The 20,953-nt window shown below is 37.5% G+C and overlaps 1 protein-coding gene across 4 annotated transcripts in view; it reads right to left on the bottom strand.

The window, feature by feature from the left end:
- Positions 1 to 20,953, bottom strand: part of SBF2 (SET binding factor 2) — a 230,214-nt gene that overhangs the window by 102,345 nt on the left and 106,916 nt on the right. For all 4 annotated transcript variants that reach the window (XM_021529471.3, XM_021529473.3, XM_021529472.3 and 1 more), the window contains exons 4-6: positions 17,064 to 17,177; positions 15,378 to 15,488; positions 13,400 to 13,505 (exon numbers count right to left, since the gene is read on the bottom strand). In XM_021529471.3, coding sequence (XP_021385146.2) covers positions 13,400 to 13,505; positions 15,378 to 15,488; positions 17,064 to 17,177 — 331 coding nt within the window. The remainder of the gene's footprint in view (positions 1 to 13,399; positions 13,506 to 15,377; positions 15,489 to 17,063; positions 17,178 to 20,953) is intronic.

Genomic DNA, 20,953 nt, shown 5'->3' on the forward strand with positions numbered 1-20,953 from the left:
CAGGGCATAAATAGACAACATGAAAAACAACAAACAAGTTGATTTTTACAGATTACCCCTTTGCAGTCTACAGACAGACATCCTGTAAAATATTATACATACGCTGGAAAATTTTGAATGGAAGCTTCCTGACCTTCACTGTTTTCAAGTATTTAAAGAATCTGTAATTTGTACTAAATTATCTGACATCCTACATCAACAAATGTATCATTCTGCCTGCTTCCTGTTGTTCTAGAATTTAAGTACTTATTTAAGCATGATTAAAAAAAACACCAAACACAAAGTCTACTTGACAAGTTACTGTCTTCTATATAGCATGGAATCAAAATATTACCACTTACTTCTTCAGGCTTTTGTTAACAGTTATAAACATGGATTCAGAAACTCACCTAATTGAATACATTATTATGCCAATATGCCATTCTTGAATTACTGGACACAAGAAAAAGCTTAATAGACAAAATAATCCATAACTTAGCCAGACTAATCCAGGAAATGGGTCAACAAAGCCTGAAAAGCCTTTCTGAAAGGCCACTGGAGACTGCATAGTACAAGTTCTGTGCCAGGCAGTGTCAAGCTCTAAAGATAACTAGGAAAAGAGTAGAGAAAAACAAAACTCTTTTCATATTTATTTTTAGATGTGGCTGCATAACTCTGCTAATGACCAAAATACAAGCTTAACTAGTAAATAAAAGGCAACAACTGTACTCAACACTCACATAGGTAATCTGCTAAACTGCATTATTTGTCCACCCAAAAATCACACAGTATCTGCAATCAAATGGTTGCTGTGTCACTCAGCTCAGGATCAATGTGCATTTAGCAGGACTGCATCCTCCATGGCTGAATCACAGCCAAGCTTGCTCACAAATGGGGGAGCAACCTGGCTGTGCCAGCAGAGAGCTTTGGGAGGGTTAATTTATCCTGCTTTTGGCTGGCAAACAGAGGACATGAGTCAGATGAGAACCCCGAGAGATTAACTTATTTGGGCTTTGTCAGACTCAAGAGGAAAAGAAGCAACCCCTACATCATGGAGCCTTCAGCTGAGACTTACACAAAGAATCCAGCATTTCATGAATTCATCCCCAGTTCTGAGCCCACAGAAGGAAACATGGATGCGACATGCACTACTGAATCCAACCTCCATTTTTAGAGATGCATTTCTGATTTGGGAACTGAGCTGAAGGCAATTCAGAATCTGAACAATGAATTCTGCATGTTCTTTGTAAGAAGGGTGGAATGAAGGCTTCCCTACAAACCAACATGTGGGAGGAGTGGGAGGAGGAAACAGGGGGACCGTATAGAGAGATTCTGGTATAAACACCACAAAAGCCAACTGATCATGAAAAGCTACCAAAAAGACTGTGAAAATTAGGAGATATATATAAAAAAAGATGTCTTCAGCTGATGGATAAATATTCCTCCAGCTATTACTCCCCCAAAGTTCAACAGTATCCACTCTGTGCTGTCTACACTGAGCCAAGCAGATGGTTGTTCTCCAAACCCTAAATCACACAGGCACAAAGAAACAGGGATTAAGCACAGCATATGATCTGCTCAGAAAACAGTCGGTCTGTCTGTCATTTGCATGTTGATATCACTCCATTATTGCCAATTTCCTTAAACCCCTGTCCAGACCCACTCAAAGAAGCAGCAAAAGCCCTTTGGCTTTCTTGAGCCTCCAAATACAACTCTGCCAATACCTTGAGTGAACACGATCACTGATGTATTATTTTTCCAAAGACAATGATAAAGCTAAATACAATTTTTAATAGAAGGTTTAGATAATAAGGTTTTCATCCCTGAAAAAGATAAATGCAATACCATTTCTTATATGTATTTTAAAGCTTTACATACCCAAAGGGAGATTGATAAACTCAAGATTAATATGATTGTGTTAAGTGAATTTTCTTGACAAAGCAGAAAAGACATAGGAAGGTAAACCAGACAAATAACCCTTTCATATACAGAAAGTATTCACTAGCAGGAAGGTAAATGCCAATTTCATGTGAAGGCAGGAAGCTGAATTACACAAATATACAAACAACCTGCATTACCAATTAAAAGTTTGCCACTGATTCTATGGCTGGCCCACGTAAACAGATTATGTTTGAGAGATGCTACAAAAACCAGATTTATTTAAGGAGAAGAATCTTCATAGAAATCAGATATGAGACTAACATTTTTTCCCCTAGAGGGAGGGTAGGAAGCACTATTTCTAAATATTGAACTGTTAAACATCAAATTAAACCAGAAGGTTTTGTTCCCCTACTGTGTTTCTCCATATGCATGCAAGTGTTAAGATTTGAGTAATAGTTTACTCTGCTGAAATATGGCTTCATTTTTTGTCTGATTTCACATCTCATCTTCTGCTTAGTTATTCAGTTATCTAGAAAGATAATTAAAATAGGAAGCTATTTGTTTTGGATATTAATCCCATAAATATCTATAATTTCAAAATCATAAGTAAACAGTAATCCTGTATAATTACTAGGATAATTAGTATACTAGTAATCTGTGTACTAATTGTAAATTACCTGGATAATTACTAATATCAGGACACAGAATTTCTGTGTAACCCTCACAGATCCACACTAACAGAAACTCAATGAAATTCTGTAAAAGAATTTTGAGTGGACTGGGATAATGGATACCCACTAATGAATTGAAATGCTGGCCAATTTCCATGAGTAGAGGTGGGAGAGTGCTACTGAAAGATTCCCAAATTTTTGGAAATTTTTACAGGTGAATTTCTTTCGTTGATTCTTTAGAATTGTCCTTTCAAGAAAGAGGATTTTATTGTTTGAACCAGATGTTTTCTGAAACCTTTTTTCCTCCACATATATCATAAAAATAAGCAAACACTATAAAAATTATCTATAACAGTTTGATTAGTCAAAATTGTCTCTTTGTATCCAGATGTCAAATCTAAAATTGAGATTTGAGAAATTATTTGCAACTGCTGATGTATTTAAGTAATCAGAACCAGAGCAGTTTACCATCCCTCCAAATTGATTCATAGATGGTAGAAAGTCAAGGAGGATTCTGTTCAGCCACCAACAGATATTTTAAAATTCAGAAGGATTAAACAATTAAAACTTTTTGAGCAACCTGATTTATTTTTAAGATTTTATAATTTGTGTATTCACTAAAAGCAGAAAAAGTGTTCTTTAACAAAGCAATTCAGAGTGAGGGTAGTACCAGTAGGATCCCTAGAAAGTAAATATCTAAGAATGAGAAGAGTATTGTCTTTCTTGAACTGTACACAGGAAAAGTGTCAAGGATACACAAGGAACTGCAAACATACCTGTTTCCTGTCTAGGAACTACAAAGTCTTTCTCAAGGAACATTACTACAGAAGCTTTATATGAACATAACCAAATAAATGCCAAGCCAACAAGAACAGATGTGGCTGATCAGGATATTCTGTAAGAGCAATCTTCAGCTACTGTTGGCTGATATTCATAAATATCAGGAGCATAAAAGGACAAATATTCAATTGAAGAAACTGTGAAACTGTAACCATGAAAAATTTTAAAATCACTTGATTTTCTCTAATGATCATGCTTGGATTCTCTTCAAAACATTTACAAAATTTTTTTAATTCTTTGTCAAATTCTCTGAGATTTACCTGACCTCCTGAGACAGGGATACTTCAGCCCAAAATGCAGCTAAAGAGCAAAACTTTTAAATGTGAATTCACAAGACTGAATATATGGAAGTAAAGGTCTACAGAAATGCTTTTCTTTTTCTTCTCACAACAAGTATTAACACCAAAGTTTGGAAATTGCAGTTTTGAAAGTTCTTGTGATTTGACAACTACCAAGGCTGCTTCAGAATATTGAGAAAAGTTCTGCCTGCACTCATACCAGCAAAAATAGAAAGAAAAGGCATCTGTTGCCTGTAGGATCCCTTTCAGTATTTTCTATGAGCAGAGACAAGCTTCTTTTGCATCTTTCTGAAATTTTTTTGTCTATTTATTAGACATTTGCTTTTTGGAGCTTACATTTTGCTCATCTCTGAAAAACTATAATTACTTTATACTCTTCTGGGATGTGTTTTCTGAAATCCTGCTGTAAATAGAAAATAACTCTCTCCTCAAATATCACAAAACATATTTTCACTTAATAGTTTAAATAAATTTCAGTGGACTGTTATAGAGCAAACTGCAATCTGAAAATTTTCTCTTGTTTGAAATGTTTTCTTTTAAAAAAAGCACATCAACTACAGCCCTTTATCAGATACACAGCTTCAAGCTGATTTACTTATAATAACTTATAATAAATATTATTTCTCAGATTTATAATTTCCTTAAAATAAACAACTGCACGCTTTGTCTCACTGAAAGAGTAATACAAGTTCAGAGTGGATATAAGTGAGCATCTTACGTTGTGTGCTTTGCTGTGCTGAAAACCACAGAACACTGCAAGAAATATTGGATATAAGAACTATGGTGCCTCCAACTCATTTCAGACTCCTGCCACCACAGCAGCAGCATCTCAGGGGGTGCTGAGCAAGCCCCCAGGGTATATCCCCACGTGCCAAACAAACAGAAGCAGAGCAGGATGTACTGAAGGAATGGTTTGCATTGCCTGGCTGCAATCTCTGGCTCTCCCTGGCAGGGATGCTGCTGCTGCTGCTGCTTTCCCTGCAGCTGCAGCGAAGCTCGCAGGAGTGGGTGAGCTCAAGCCAGCAGAGGGATGGGTCTGTTCCCACTGCAGCCCTTGGCCATTGGGCTGATTTAACCACAGCATCAAACCACAACCTGAGACTGCTGACAGAAAACAGATGGGACCCTCCCTCCTTCCACCCTCCAAACTTCTTCTGTTAACTTGGTGAGATAAAACTGCTCAGCATGGCTGAGTCAAGCACCACTGCAGCAAAGGAGATGGGGCAGCACTGTGCAACTGGAAGGGGACATTCCAGACAGGATCATCTGCTTGGCTGCTGGGGAAATGAAGCCTCAGAGACTGTCCACAAAGTGCCTTTACTTGAAGTGCAGAAGAGTCCCTGTATAAAATTCACCATGACAATGTCTCTTTATTTCCAACAGCATCTAAAAGAACACTTTCCTTTTGTTCTGCTCTTGCAGCAGTGAGGCCCCATTAGCAGTAAATGCCACATCAAATCCCTTCATAATCTATTTGTCCTTTGATGGACTACACAAATCTACTTGGAAAGCTTGAATGGTAAATTCTCTCTGGCTGGGTTATGGAGCTAATTGCAGCTCACCAGCCAGTGGGATTTAAACTGAAACTAGAACATAAGCCAACAGCATCCACTCATGTGATGCCAGGTCCCATAGGCTGAAGAGTATAGAATTTATTAAGATCAAACACTGATTGGAAGTGTATACACTTCAATAAAACAGTCCTCATTTAATTACACATGCTGCTAAAAACCAACAAAAGTTATGTGTGTTCCCATCACAGGATACATGATGTTCCATAGAAAGGAAAAAAAACTAAGTGAGCTAGGTGAGAAGTTTGTCAACAACCTGACAGTAAAAAAAGTTCTGGTTTATATCACTAAAATCTCATAAAGATAAGATGTGAAAAGGGCACCACATTGACCCTGAATGCATTTCCCTGTTACAGGTATTAATGTACTGAAAATGCCTGCATTTGGACTCTTCATATGCTCTGCAGATTACATCTCTCATTGCTTTGCTGCCCTACATAATGAAATATTAAAATATTCTTGCTGTATGTCAAAGACACCAGGATTTTCTTAGTCAACAAGTATAAGCCAGCTCACGTGCTGACTGTGCAGTGACCCTTTCATAATGTCTCCCAGCCATACAAATACACATATATATTCATCAGGAATGTCTTTTCCCATTTATACAGTAATTTGGTATTGTCATCTGCTGGCATAAAATACATTACATGAGAGGCTGAACATTTTATCTACCCTAAACCAGAATTAAAATAATGACAAGTTATTTTATTACAGAAAACATTACTCAAAGTGTCAACAAACGAAGCCAAAAGCAAAAATTCTGGGTATTTTAATAGATCCTGGATTTAGAATATATGGGACTGAAGGGTCTATAAACAGTGAAAGAGTCCAGGCTTTTCCCATCATGGCTATATCAGACAACCCCAAACTGATCAAGCTTCATCTTAAATGCACTGATGCTTTGCATTACTATTCCATCAGGAGGTGTTTCAGGATGTTTCTCATCCTACACTTAGAAATTACCTTTTAACTTCCAACCTTAAATAACTCATGAGCTTTTCGTATTTGCCTATTCTTGGTGCTCACCTGCCTCTCTAACTTGTGACTTCTCCCTGAACAACACTGATGTAAAAATCAGCAAATGGTAAATACATATGGTCTCTGATATAAAATAAACTAAAAATATAGAGTACAGCAGAAAACCCTAACACTGCTCAAAAAAGCAGCCTCTAGAAGCCAGTAGGAGCTATAATATGACAAACAAATTTAAATATTCATTTCAGACTCTACATTATTTTGAGATTTATGTTTTCTAAAGGAAGCTACAGTTTTTAAGCAGTAGGACTACTTTTACTTTCATTCAAAATAAAAATGTAAAGCATATCCTACAAGTATTTTGAGTTTAAAAATTAGCTACCACAAAAACAAATTCATTTGAGGCACACTATAATTCAGTATTACTCCTTTTGGTTCAATAAGTTATTCTAATTATCACGGTAGGGTTATACTGTTTATGTTACTCTGTAGGCTGGACTGTTTATAGCCCCACTGCTCACATCATAATTTCTGAGGCAGGTATTGGGAAGTAATAAAACATTAGAAAGACAGGTAACAGATGAAGCCAGTTTTAGTGCAAAACACAGAAATTGATCAGTGTTCACAATTTAAGATCAAGAAAATAATACAGTTTTAAAATCTTGCTCTCTTCCCCGGAATCAAATTATACCAAGAAGTTGTGGTGCATGACTTCATCTCTTGTAGGACTTACAAAGTTTGATTTTTAACATCAAAGAGAACCAAACTTACTGTGAAGAACCAATACTAAAGTAGCAGCTCAAGGCTTTTTGAAGGTAAGCAGTGAAAATTGAAGAAGCACCAGCAGCCAGGGATCAGCATCTGCAGAACAGAGGGCAAAGGGGAGCAAGGGGGAGGGGGGCAGTGCCCTGGCCAACACCCAGAGCACCCAGAAGAGAGGGGCAGGGTGGCTCTGGTGACAGCCAGCTGAGGGCACAGAGATGAGGAGGCACAGTCAGGAGCCAGGCTGGCATGGCCAGCTCAGGATGAGGCCAGTGACAGTGGCCAGGGACCGCAGGGCCAGCCCAGGCCGTGAGTTAGAGCAAGGCAGCGGGAGCAGCCCCGGGGTGAGGACCCGGCTCACAGAGGGCACCAGAACCATGGCTTGGGCTGGCCCTGGGCACATGGGCTGAGCTTAAGGAAAGCCAAAAGGCCAAGGAGCCCCTCCTTTTGCCATGGTTCACACAGCTCTTCCCCCAGAGCCTGAGCCAAAGCTGTGCAGCTGTGCCCAGCTGTGCTGGCCTCCAGCCCAGCCCTGCCAGGAGTGCCCAGGGGCTGCCCAGTGCCATGACATCCTCCTCCAAAGGAAACAGCACTTGTAAGAACCAAGGACAGAGCCTGCTCAACTCCCAGCCTTTGCACAGATTTCTTCTGAGAGCAGAACATCTGCTGTGTGATACTGGCACAACTACAGAACCATGCTGAAAATGTGGTTTTCATAAGTTAGCCAAAGCTGTAAAGTGCAAGCTTGTCAGTTTAAAATCCCTTGGCACATACAAATATCCACTTCCAAACAGAGTTGGAGTAGTACATCTCAATTAAAAATAATTAAAATAATGCTGAAGCAATTAAGATCTTGTCCAAACAAATTTTTGAACATAAAATAATTACAGTATATTCATTATATTAAAAAAAACCCTAAGTCTTCACCATTCTTCATTAACTTCTAGCAAATCTGAAAAATGAGAAAATACAGCATTTCTTTTACTTTTGTGCACTTGAATACACAACTCCAAAAAATTCTAAACGGGTATGACAACTAATATACAATCCCATCATTATGTTTTGACTGGATTTATCACCATGTAACATTAACAGGGTTTGGCTCCACAACTGTTTAAACCAACAGAAATCATCTCTGTCAGTGTCACTCCATGGAAAATAGTTCACTTCTTTTTGCCTGCTTGTTGTTGTTTAATTATTTAATTTCAAGCAGCTCTCTGTGGTATCAGAGAAGTATCTGCTCTGATGCAAAAGAAAGACAGGAACATGCAAGCAGAGCAAAAGGACAGAGAACACTCTGAACTTCTGAGTCCCAAGTCACAGTGTTGAAATTTGGAATTGAATAGTCACATTAAGAAAATACATCAATGCTGGAGTGCAGCATTTAAAAGTGCTTGTACTGAAGTACTTCCCTGCTTAGCAACTCCCCCATCACCACAAACATCTTCCCTAGTATTTATATTTTGTGCAACTGTAATAATCTTTAGAAGTTTAATCAATCAATCATTTTTGAGATCTGGAATTACAGATATTTAATGACACTGCAGTCTTCAACTGTACTATATTATTTTTGAGTCCTCTTTTTTACAGGATCCATGTACTGTCTAATGGTACTCACACCATTGCTACTTAAAAAATATTTTAAGACACATAAAAAGGCTGAAGGATAATGATGTTTAACACTTTCAGTTACATCATAGTTTGGACAAATCAAAGACAAGCTTGCCAAGCAACAAGCCTGACTCCACCTACCATGACCATTCATGCTTGTGTCATTCCACCTTTTTAATCTCTATTCTACACAGCCCTGGATTCCAAAGCACCCTTACCTTGTGTCTTTGTCCAGAAGATTCAAAGCAGAATTTACTTCTAAGTGCCATTTTTACCACTGAAAAACTACTTTCTTTTTAACACAAAGTCAGTGTGATTTTACTGAAAATACTTAGAGTGGTGAATTTAAGATAAGAAGAAAACAAGCACAGGCAAACAAAGCAGAACAGGGGAAATAAGGACATAGGAAAACAGACCTGATATGAGAATAAACAAGAAGGAAAGGAAGGAAAACTCTTTTGTCTTTGATTAAGTATTTGGAAAGAAGAGAGAAATTATTCAGGAAAAAAAATTTTCATAATTGTTCTGCTCAGCTTAGCAATGTGATTCATGCTACCAGGCCTTGAAATGTGCAAAAATGAAAAGTGCTGGCTAAACCTTAGGTTTTTGTTTTGGTCCTTAGGTCACTAATTTTTTGTCCTGGCTTCTTTTGGGAAAAAAAAAATTGCTTCTTGGGGAGATGGAGGTGTGTGTGTCTCAGACTCAAAGGACTGAATACATCACTGCTGAGTACCCACATGGAGAAGGCAAGTAGGGCTGGAGTCTGGAGAAAAGAGCTTAAGGCAGAAACTTACGAATGTACAGTTAATGCAGTGAGACAGGAGAGAAATATAACCTAAATATAACCTAAATCTCCTTTGAGCCTGAAGAAAGTTAGTGCATTTTGAAGCTTCTATAGATGCCTACCATCTTACTAACAGAGAACAAGAAATAGAAGAATACTGAAAGTCTTCTTGCTACCATGCATTATTTTTAAAAGTAACTTTATGATTCCTGTTTTTCCACCTAATCCTTTATTGATTAAGTGATTTCTAGTGATCCAGCTACAGTCCTGGTTTTTGTCACACTATTCCTATATATTAGGTTTCTTAAAATAAAAAATAAGGTATTATTTAAAATGTCAAAGACTGCTGTTCCTTATTACTAAGCTTAAAACCTTTGGGGATATTTTTCCCAACTGTAGTTTAACGCCTAAGCACAAATAAGGTCTGTTTCCAGATATGCTGTGCACTTGGTAATGCAGGGAGGGTCATCTGCTGACATGGTGTTATCCTGCCAAGCAGAAAAAGCATGATGAGGCTACTATTGCACAATAGTTCTCAAAATAAATGTTGAAATTACTTTTGTATCTATTCATAGTGATACACGTTGTCTTGCTGCCCACCTTCCTCCAAGAAAGCTATTTTTAAAAAGCTGATTTATGCGCTTCACAAATACTTTTCTAGCTACTCTTCAATTTTCTGTTAATAATTGAGATAGGATGAAGTGCCTTGTGCCAGCAGAAAAATAACTGAATGTGTTGGTATTGGACAAATGCTCTGGTCAATATTTGTGTCCTGAACATGAGTCTGGATGGGACAACAGCTGCCCCTGAAAGACTGAACAGCAGCAGAAAGCTTCAGCCCAGGTTGGAGAGAGACAAATACACATCAAGCTCCTGTTCCAACCAGGCAAGAGAAACAAAGCAAGTGTGAATATTGTTCCAAGAAGCACAAGAACTTCTGACAAGTTCAGCTGTGATCTCCAGCAGAAAGAATTAGGCCTTATCTTAGGAAAATAAACTTTCTCAAAGGGATGAGCCAGTGGGTTCTACCACAGTCTCCTGGATTCACTGCATTTAACTCTTCATGAGACTGCATGAAAGGTGAGAATAAATGAGAATTTATTTAAAACAGTCTGTTTTTATTTCCTGGTCCTCCTTTTACAGTTAACAACCATTGCAAACAGGCACGTGTAGCTGTATTAACAACTCTGTTTTTAGTAAATCCAGACAGCAACTTGGAATTAACAAGCCTTGGCACTAAGAACATGATGACAGCCCATCACCTACATGGGAATGGAATTTTGTGCTGTTCTGGAAAGTGAGGTACACTATGAAAACACAAACATTTTCTAATCTGTGTCCTTTGAGACACAAGACAATTCCACCCTTGTGCTGTATCCCCAGACACTTAGATACATTAACTGGCAACTGAGGCACATATGGGAAAAAACCTCAAACAACCCCCCCAAAACACAAAAAAACCAAAAAACAAAACAAAACAAACAAAAAAAAAATCAGTGGTCAAAACTAGGAGGTGGGAAAAGGAGCCTCTTATAAAGTGTTCAAGTATTTGCTTTAAAAAAGAATCTACCTGCCAACTTATTTGCACATTCCTTAACTAATACCAGGCCCATTCCCAGGCAGCTGAGCCACTCTTGCCACACCAAAAAATAGGGAGACACAACAAGAAGGCCCATGGAAGGCCATTAGAAAACTATTCCTGATTGCTCTTATAGTCTTGTAAAAGACAAAGTCCTGCTGCAACAGAAAAGGAGGGAGACAACTCTTCTTTTTGTCCATGAGCTTGCATGATCCCCTTCAGGGAAACAGGATGTAAGCCTATAAACTTCTCATGACAAGATTTGCCAAGTTTTATAGCCATGCACTTTCTTCAGACTCTCCCTTCTTCATGCCAGTTGAAGCATCACTAACTAGAAAACTGAGCACTGAGTTTTCCTTCCTTATCTCCCTTTCTCTCCCCCTCCTCCTGCTGATCATCTTATCCTTATGTGCCCTGGAAAGGACATCTGGTGAACACTGACTCACATTTCTTACAAGGCACCACAAAGCAAGAAAGATGGAACCTCCAAACATTTACTGGAAGGAGAAAATAAGGCAGAAGAGCAGCAAAAGCACAGAAAGCAGACAGCAGAAAGGCTAATGGACTATGGGAAAATAAGGATGAGATGGTAGACAAAGAGTAAATTGGGGGTAGAGGTACTGAAAAATGTACAGGAGCTAATAAGAAATGACACAAATTCAAAATATAAAGGTAAAGGATTTTTGACTGCTAGCACAACAATCTAGTCCTGGTTAAACTCCAAACTCTTCAGTACTCTGCTACAGTAGATTTAGGAATTTATATGCCACCCCTCTGTATATATTAACCCTCTTATAACATGTGGTTAACAATATTAAATTAAACCATGTGTGTTGGAAAGAAATGCTAAATTCTCATACGAAAGTTTTGTTATTCCTTTCTATACACAACAAAAGGAATTTTAAAAACTTGCCCTGCAAAATATTCTCTCAGTAAGACAAGAAAAAAAGATTTGCCTCAGTTTTCTCTTCCATATATTTACATTCCCACTCCATCTCCATGGCTTCCCTCTATAAATCTGATGCATACAGTCACTTTTCAGATTTGTCCTCACTACTTTCCTCAGCCAGATCCTGTGACAAAACACTCCAATCCCAATTTGCATAGAAAAGCCAGGTGCCAGAAGACAAGGTAGTTCCGTAAAAACTAATTGAAAGCCTCACTTTCTTTGACATTTTCTGAACTGTGAATTTATAGCAACCTTCACTAGAACTGACTAAAAAAAACGCCTCACATCAGTTACCACATACACTACACTTAGAGAACAACATACCATATGGTGTAACCTGCTGCACTTATGGTATCTCACACCACATTTTATGTCTTCAGAAAAGGGGAAAAATTGTTATGTCTGTCCACATTCAAAACATTGCCTGCAATCTGATCAGAGCAAGCAATCCTAATGAATCTTGACATAATAAGCTAAGTAAAACATCAGGACTGTGATGAAGTTAAGTAGCACCTATATACTGTGGTAGCCACAATTTTTCTTATCTTTAAACTACTATAAAAAAAAATAAAATCTTCTTTTTGGAATAATATTCTTTTTGGAAGGATACAATTAAATCATCCTAGTAGGAGATGGCATTGAGCTCATCAGATCTGATACTGCTTTCTGTGACATAAGCTTAGTGTTGTTCACTGTTATTTTTCTGGTTTCATTCATTCTTACTGCCTGCTTGAGAGAAGAATGGATGACAACACATCTCCTGAGGCCATTTGGTAGCTCAAGAGTAAAACTGAGATTCACAGGATCAGAAAAGATGATTAATTGTGCCCTTATCCAGTGCTGCTACAAGTTTATGATTCAAAGTCACTTCACAAACCAATGGAACAAAGACTAAAAGTGCCATGATTTAATGGCAGACAAGATCAGTTCTGAGGTACCCAGGTAACAGACATGCAATGCTGTAATTGTAATGAACAAGAAAACATTTGGTGAGGATTGTATTAGAGAATCTTCTTGAAAGATTGGGACAAACAGATAACAACAGAACTATAGGAACTTTTTGGTCACACCAGCTCTATTACAAACCTCCCTGGCTTTCTTTGGAGTTTGTACAGTATCCAAGGGGAGTGGAGCAGGGAATCTTTTTACAGGAATGTTTGTGTGATTACATAGGGGCCACACTCACTTCTGCCCCAGTAACTCACAGATACTACATGGTGGGATTGGACTAGATGACCTTTAAAGGTCCCTTCCAACCCAAACAATTCCATGATTCTCTAATACTGGAAATAAGCCTGCCACAGGCAGGCTGCACAGAAAGGTTCTCTGAATGTCTTATTAGGGTGTAAAAGCACAGTCAATCATTCTTTCATTCAAAAGAAATTAATATTTACCATGCAGCTTTCTTGGCACATGATTAGAATTGAATTAGAAGAGAAAATATCTTACTTTATAATTTAGAAAAATAATTTTTTTTTCAGAGCAGGCCTAGACATACCCAGTTGCTGAAAGAGAAGAGCCACACTGGTGCCTGTAACAGGAAGGCTATCATGTAGAGGAGTCTGTATCAGCTGTCGGTCTCCAGCTCCCAAAGAAAACAATTTCTGTAGAAAGAATTTTTTAAAATTTAATTTATATAGAATGAACAATCTGTCATCATACAGATAAGTGATTCATACTGAAAAAAATATTTATTTTGTATAGAGAAACTTAAAGTCAAACAGATCTGAAATATAATTTGGGGACAGTGATTGCCACACGCCCTCGCTGTCCTGTGGGCACATCCACATGGCACTCAAGCACTGAGTGATGCCAAGCAGCTCCCTCCAACCAGACTCCCGTGGGCTGGGGGCATTTCTGTGTGGTAAATCTTCACTCTGTATGGCAGCAAAGGTGGGGAATGCAGGAAGGCAGCCAGCTCTGCCTGCTGCACAGCAAGTATTTAAAAATCTTCCCAGTAAACCCAAAGAAGTCCCTGAGCTGTAGCAGAGATGCTCTGCCCCAGCACTGCAGCAGCAGGCCTGGGTGCAGGTCAGGAACCCTTTTCACAGCTGACTCTTTCTGGAAAGAAATGCTACAAGAGTGCTCCCACTCTCATACATACAATTCACTATCACTCACCTTCAGCCCTGCAAGCATAAGGCATAAGAAAGGAGAAACACTTAATTTCTGATTTAAATGACAGTTTGACAGTAGCAAACTTAAGTTGGAAATGAGTGAGCATTTTAATTGAGGAGAGAAAGCAGAACAAAGAACAATCAGAAGAGCATGACTTTTCGTCCTCTTCTAGGAGAGCAAACAGCCACTGAGAAAAGCTGCATTTATGGACAGGGAGAAAAAAGAAAGGATAGAAGCAGAGCCAGAAGCTCAGGTGGATCACCAAAATCAAAAATATGAGGCTCAAATACCACTGGAAAAGGGGGTTTCTGATGAGGGGATAAAATCTGATTACTCCCCTTCAAAGCCAAAAGCCTAGGATAGAAAAAGCAGAGATGTGGCAGCCTGGAGAGCAGCAAGGCAGAGCTTGGCAAAGCTGACAGGACACTCTGACCCTTCTGCACTAAGGAAGTCCCACAGCAGCCAGGGCTATGGCAAAACCAGAACAGAATTAGGAAGCTGTAGGATTTCAAGAGGGTTGAAAACCCATAGATCGAGTGGGAAGCTGCATATGTAATTGACTTTTTAAAATGTTGCCATTTGCACGTGTAGTTTTCTGGTGTGTTTCATAGTAAGGACCATCACTTCCCATCAGGGCCACAGCATAAAAGCAAAAACCAAACACAGAAGACTCAACTGGCTTACCAAAACCCTACAAATGTATAGGAATAATTGATAAAAAGTAAGTCAAGAAGCAAACCTGATTTTCTGCTCACAGAAAGCACAAATGAAAAGCAGAAAGATGTCTGTTTACTAGAAAACTTTATATCAATTTTTGAATGCATGGGCTACTTGCATTTTTTAATTCCCCTGAGGAAACCACATTTGAGTTACTTTTCTAGCATTTAAAAAACAAATGATGAAAATAAAAATTTAAATTAGTTATCGAAGAAACAACCAGTGAAATCCTGAACTCCAACAAGGAAAAAACATGTAAGTGAAGTGATATGAAGCTTATGTTAGAAAATGGTAAAGGAAAAAAGCCTTTAAAAAAATTCTGTAGCAAGCAAAAATATTACTTGAACACATTATTATTTAAAAACTAAACTTATACAAACTGCTTAATTTGTTAATGTGCCCTGTAAAAGCCAACTCGGTGACAAAATTAACCCTTTGACCTTATCCTGGAATGGAATTTTTGCTGTCTTTAGAAGATAGGCCACAGGGAAAGCACTCACAGGCCACAGGGAAAGCACTCAGCTGAACTATGATCTTTTTTTTTCTTCAAAAATATCTCAAGAATTTATTTTTTGTTTTCTTCATAAATTAAATTAACTGGAAAAATACCCTTTCCTCCCCTAGCCCCCCTGCCCATTTACCTGAGACCCTCCAGAAGCAGGGACAAGGCATGAACACAGATTTGCAATGAGAGTCTCCAGTGACACATTCAGGCTGTCCACATACACTGTGTAGATCAAGCCAAGGCAAGCCTAGAAAGGTTGACAAAATATATCAAACTCCAATACAGGGAAGGAAGATGTGAAGTTATTCAAAGATCTATGTATATAATCATTAAAAAAATAAGTTGTTCTTAATAGTTACTAGTACAGTGCGGTACTCTCCAACCAAAGTAATTTGCAACAGAGGCAATAATTCATTTTTAAAAATGAAAACGGCTACTGGCTACTAGCAAGGGCTGTATGGGTTTTTTTAGAGAAATTCTAGATATAATGTTTTTTTTGCTTTGTTTGTTATATAAGAAGTGCTTTATTATAAGTTACTGTTAAAAATTATAAAAATCAACAAGCTTCATATATGTGCTTTGAACTCTGAAGGACTTAAACCTGACTGGTTTCCAGAATACAACACTGATTAATCAATGAGATTCTGAAGCTCATTTTAAGACCAGCATCAATAACTAACAATTCCATGTTTTTTAACTTACATTCTTTATTTGATCTATGTAAATATATTTTATATTAATGGTACATTAATATTTCCACATATTTTATTAATTGATCAAATTTTGATTGAGAAATCACAGATACAGCTTTAGTATTTTTACTAATAATTTAATCCAGATCAATGTGACATTTTAAGAAGCCTTTGGACAAAAGGTAATAATTGTTCCACAGCATCTCTTGCCTTTTAACTGCTGTAACTTTGATAAATCAGCAAATATTTTAGTAGTTCTCTTCTTAGAAATAATTCCAACAGTAACTTTTCATATCACACATAGTTAAATAGTGAAACTTTGTGCTGTGGGTTGTTGTAAAATATGAATGCTAAGAAAGTAAACTAATTTTAGAAAAACCCACAGAAACAACACCTCTGGTTCAGGATGTCACTTGACTATTATTCACGTTGAATGAGGAAAACATTTTGTAGAATTATTCCTACAGCCTGTGCTATTGTTACACACTCTGCTTTGCATTTGCCATGGTCCACTACGAGAGACAAAACTCTGGGCTACAAGGACTTTTAATCTCACATGGAGCAGTCATCCTTAATGTCTAAAGACAACTGCTGAATGATTTCCTTCCTTGATCTGTAAACTGAACTTTGTTTCTGTTAATATGTATTAGGTTCATAGAAATTTAAGCTTTTCATTTATCTCAGATAAGTCATATTTCACCAGCTGAAAGTAATCCAAGGTCCTAAATCTTGGTCATGTATCTTAATTTGGTCTGGAAGAGTCTTGGACATTTTACTTTATATATGGAGGAGAATTAGATTTTCACTGTTAATTTACCATTATATAGTTAGTCAAATATTGTCTGTTTTTTTCCTAATAACTTCTTTCATTAGAGAGTACTCTGAGCCCAGAGAAATCCACTCCAGTGTAATTTTAAAAGTGCTGGGAGGGTAAAAAGGCACTACTTTAACCTACAGGGGCTATTTACTGTCACAGATATTGAACTTTAGCTAGTTCAATCTAAAGCTACTTTTAAATTCCCAGATCAATCTTCAGTGAGACATTTAAAATCAAAAGTACTGTCATTGTTACTCATTTAAACCAGATTCTTCTGCTGATATATTGTAAATAGCAATTGTAAGTTCTTTACCCTGAAAATTTCTGGATAATCTAGTCTGGACACCAGCACCAGACTTTTAGGAGCAAATACTTCTGCAGGCTGAATTAAACCAGACTCTTCTTCACCTTCAATTTCTTTAGTTCCCTTGAAAACAGAAACACTTCAATTAATAAGCAGGAAGAAAACTCAAACCAAAATGTTACCATTTTTACCAAAAGTTAATGTTTCTCAGAGCTTCAGAAAAGTACTGCATTATTTGAAACTGGTAACAAAATCAAGTAACAGGAGCACACTCCGATGGCTGCCTCAAATCCCTAAAGGTTCTAGATTAATTCAGTTTATTAAAACTCACCCTGGGAAGTCATGCACCAATGTACCTAAACTAAAGCTCTCCTAAGGCAGCAGTTTCACAGGACATTGTTCCACATTAAATACTCCCTGTGGCCCATTTTAGATAGTAAAGTGGATGACAGAACAGGATCCTTCCACATAAAAGTGTTAGCTGATTTATAATCTCTCCAAATATAGAAATCATTCATTTCACAAAAGAATGTTTGGTTGTCCTCCTCATATTATTATCATTCAATTTCTTCTAGAATTCTCACTATCATTACAGCTGAAATTATCTGTAATGTCATCTCCAGCCTGACCTAGTGAATTTGGAATTTAAAGAAATTTCTTCACCAGCAAATTGGTTCAGATTTCGCAAAAAAATCCCTCACACTTAGGAACCACTAAGGTTACAAAAAAAAAAAAAAAAAAAAAAAAAAAAAAAGAGAGAGAACAGCAGTGCAGATAAACTTGCAGTTGCTCATGATATTGTGCAAGTGGCTATAACCTTCTTGCCAGAACTTATTCAATCACAAATAGTTTATTATTATTCAAAGCCAAAACTGAAGATGTCACTAAATATTTTCATTTCTAGAATTCCATACATTCTTTGACAAATTAAGTTTTCAGATGACAGAATGTCCTTGCTTTCCAATTGCCAGATGTAATTCTCTCCAATGCCGCACCACCCACCAAATTTCTTTTATTTGTTCCTCTGACCAAGCATTCTTCCAAGCAAAAATCACTCTATTATCTTAATTAGGAACACGAGAAAAAAATTATGTCCATTTTCATATGACAACATGAAATATCTGCCTTCTATTCCTGTCACATTACTACTCATCATTTCAGTTCCCTAAAAAAAAAAATCCAATATTTCTCCTAAATGGATGAAATCTGATAAAAATGTTCTTAAATGCCAGGAATGCTACAAGTTCATGAGCTTTATTTCACAATCTCAGTTCAGAATGTACAGTTTCTTTAGGCAGATGCTAACCCACAATCCAGAATTCAAGTTAAAATTATATAAAATGGGAGTACTTGGGTTTTAATCAGAATACCTTGGTTAATACAGTATAACACTTTCACACCAAAATAAAACCAAACACTGTATGAACACTTGGCTTTGTACAGTACATTTTCCCTAAATGTCAAGCAATTCATTCACATTGTACTTGTTTGGTTAAGTCTGCACCTCATTTCTAAAAAAAATTGTGATTCACAAATAGAGAGACCCAATAACTCAGCAGTCACACATCCCACACAGGTTCATTAATTTTGATCCATTTTAATGCTGACAGCAAGAGCTTTTACAGGAACTACAGTTCCCTCCCTCTGCCCCCCAAAATCCCCAAATGTTTTAATTATCAGCAGAAGTTTACTGTACCAGTCATTCTAAAGAGCAAGTATGAGTTCTAGGCATAAAGACAACAGTTTCTGGATCTCTGACAAACTGTGGGCTCTGACATTAGGAAAAATGAAATTAAAACACATTCCACATTCCTAAAGACAAGGGAACATGGAAGGTCCTCCATATTCACATGGTACTAAGATTATGAAACCTCAGGACAGCTCAGACAGGGAGGAGCTTTCCATACAAGACCTTTCTAATAAAATCCACACAACTTCAGACCAAGTCTTGAATTAATTCATAATTAGATTTAAAGCTTTTGGGGCATGACAGCAGCACAATACTGATTGATAAAGCATTTACACTCTTAAACCACTCTCTCCTACTTCATAAAAGATTTACAGAAAAATGCAATGTGACTGCTGTGTTTCTTCCCCAGCTCAGCATTCTGACAGGCACACAGGCACATTATTAGGAGTCACTAGACTAAGTAGATAATCATTTCAAACACATGACTTTTAACCTACTTTTCAAGCAAAGTATTAACAGCATAAGCATTCTGTACCAAAAGTAATTACAAAGCAGTAAAGCCACAAATGTGATTGTATTTACACTTCTGGTCAAGACACACACACATACATTCCATCTTTATCCCTTTTTCCATCTATGGAAAAAATATTGTCTAATAAAAAAATAACAAAATGAAAGAGTTTGTTATGTCACGGGCTTATTACAATAACTTTTTATTTCCTATATGCAGCATTCAGTTTACAGCTTCCCTAAGAATAAATGGATGGTATGGTAAGCTTGCTAAGGATACATAGATTGAAAGGTGAATTTAAATTACAGAATCACAGAGCCACAGAATCATTTGGGTTGGAGAAGACCTCTGAGATGGCTGAGTTCAGCCTATGGGTGAACACAACTCTGCCAATTAGACCACAGCACTGGGTGCCATGTCCAGCTTCTTCTGGAACACCTCCAGGGATGGTGACACCAGCACCTCCCTGGGCAGCCCATTCCAGAGTCTGATCACCCTTTCTGTGAAGAAATTCCTCCTGATATCCAACCTGAACCTCCCCTTGAGGCTGTGTCCTCTCATCCTGTCACTCATTGCCTGAGGGAAGGGACTGATGCCCACCTGGCTACAACCACCTTCCATGCAGTTGTAGAGTGGCAAAGTCCCATCCGAGCCTCCTTTTCCTCAGGCCAAACATCCCCAGCTCCCTCTCGACTTGTGCTCCAGATCCTTTCTCAGCTCTGTTGCCCTTCCCTGAATTTGCCTTGGTTAATTAATATTGAAAAATATTAGTTTTTTCCCTTCCATTTTTATCTTTTTATTTATTTGAAATAGGCAAAATTTAAGAACAGCTGAATTTAGAAAAATGTACCACTAGAGAGCAAACCAGTGTTCCAGATGATTAAAATCCATTTAGTTTAACAGGTGATAAGCATCTAAAATCTCATCCAGAAATACCTGTGCCTTGAGAAGGCAAATGAATACTTTTTCTTTTTTATCACCCAATTAATAAAGTCCTGAAAAAGACTTTTCCATAGGCTACAGAGTAGGTAGCAGAGACTGATCTAACTGTATCAAAGAAGTGCATGACCTGTGGTTACACATGATTTCACCATGCCTAAAATATTCAGTCCCCTGTACTTAGACATGACCAAAGCCCATCAGGGTCCTGCTCCTTGCCTGTCACATCCAGAATCCTCTTTTCTTCTGCATCCTGATTTGGTTTCTAAAGTTATAAGAAGAATATTATGCAGAGATCTGTAAAGTATGGCTGACTTATGTCCTTAGAGCAGTTCTCCCAAGAAAATTTCCTGGATGTTGCAAATCATCACAAAAACGTACATGCAATGTGACAATACTGAATGTTAACATTTATGTCACCTGAGATCAAAAAAATGCATAGGGAAAATTAAGATAACCAATTTTAACTAAAAAGTTAAATCCTTGAAAAATTAAAATATAATTAAACAAGAAATTATTTATTGTATAGGTAGAACATGGTAGAAAATGTATCATAAGTTTGAACAGAAACATCTTACCTGGTTTTACAACAGGGTGTTTTATTTATTTACTTGCTCTATTTTTTCCCCCCTCTCTTTTTCTGCAATAATAATATTTGATGAACAAACGTAGAAAATGGTGAAACCTCTTTTGAAGGTCATAGGATGTAATCTGATTTTGCTTACCTTGGCTCTATAGCTATAAAGTGGTCTCTTAAGA

The sequence above is a fragment of the Lonchura striata genome, chromosome 6 (assembly GCF_046129695.1).
Source record: "Lonchura striata isolate bLonStr1 chromosome 6, bLonStr1.mat, whole genome shotgun sequence".
Lineage (NCBI taxonomy): Eukaryota > Metazoa > Chordata > Aves > Passeriformes > Estrildidae > Lonchura > Lonchura striata.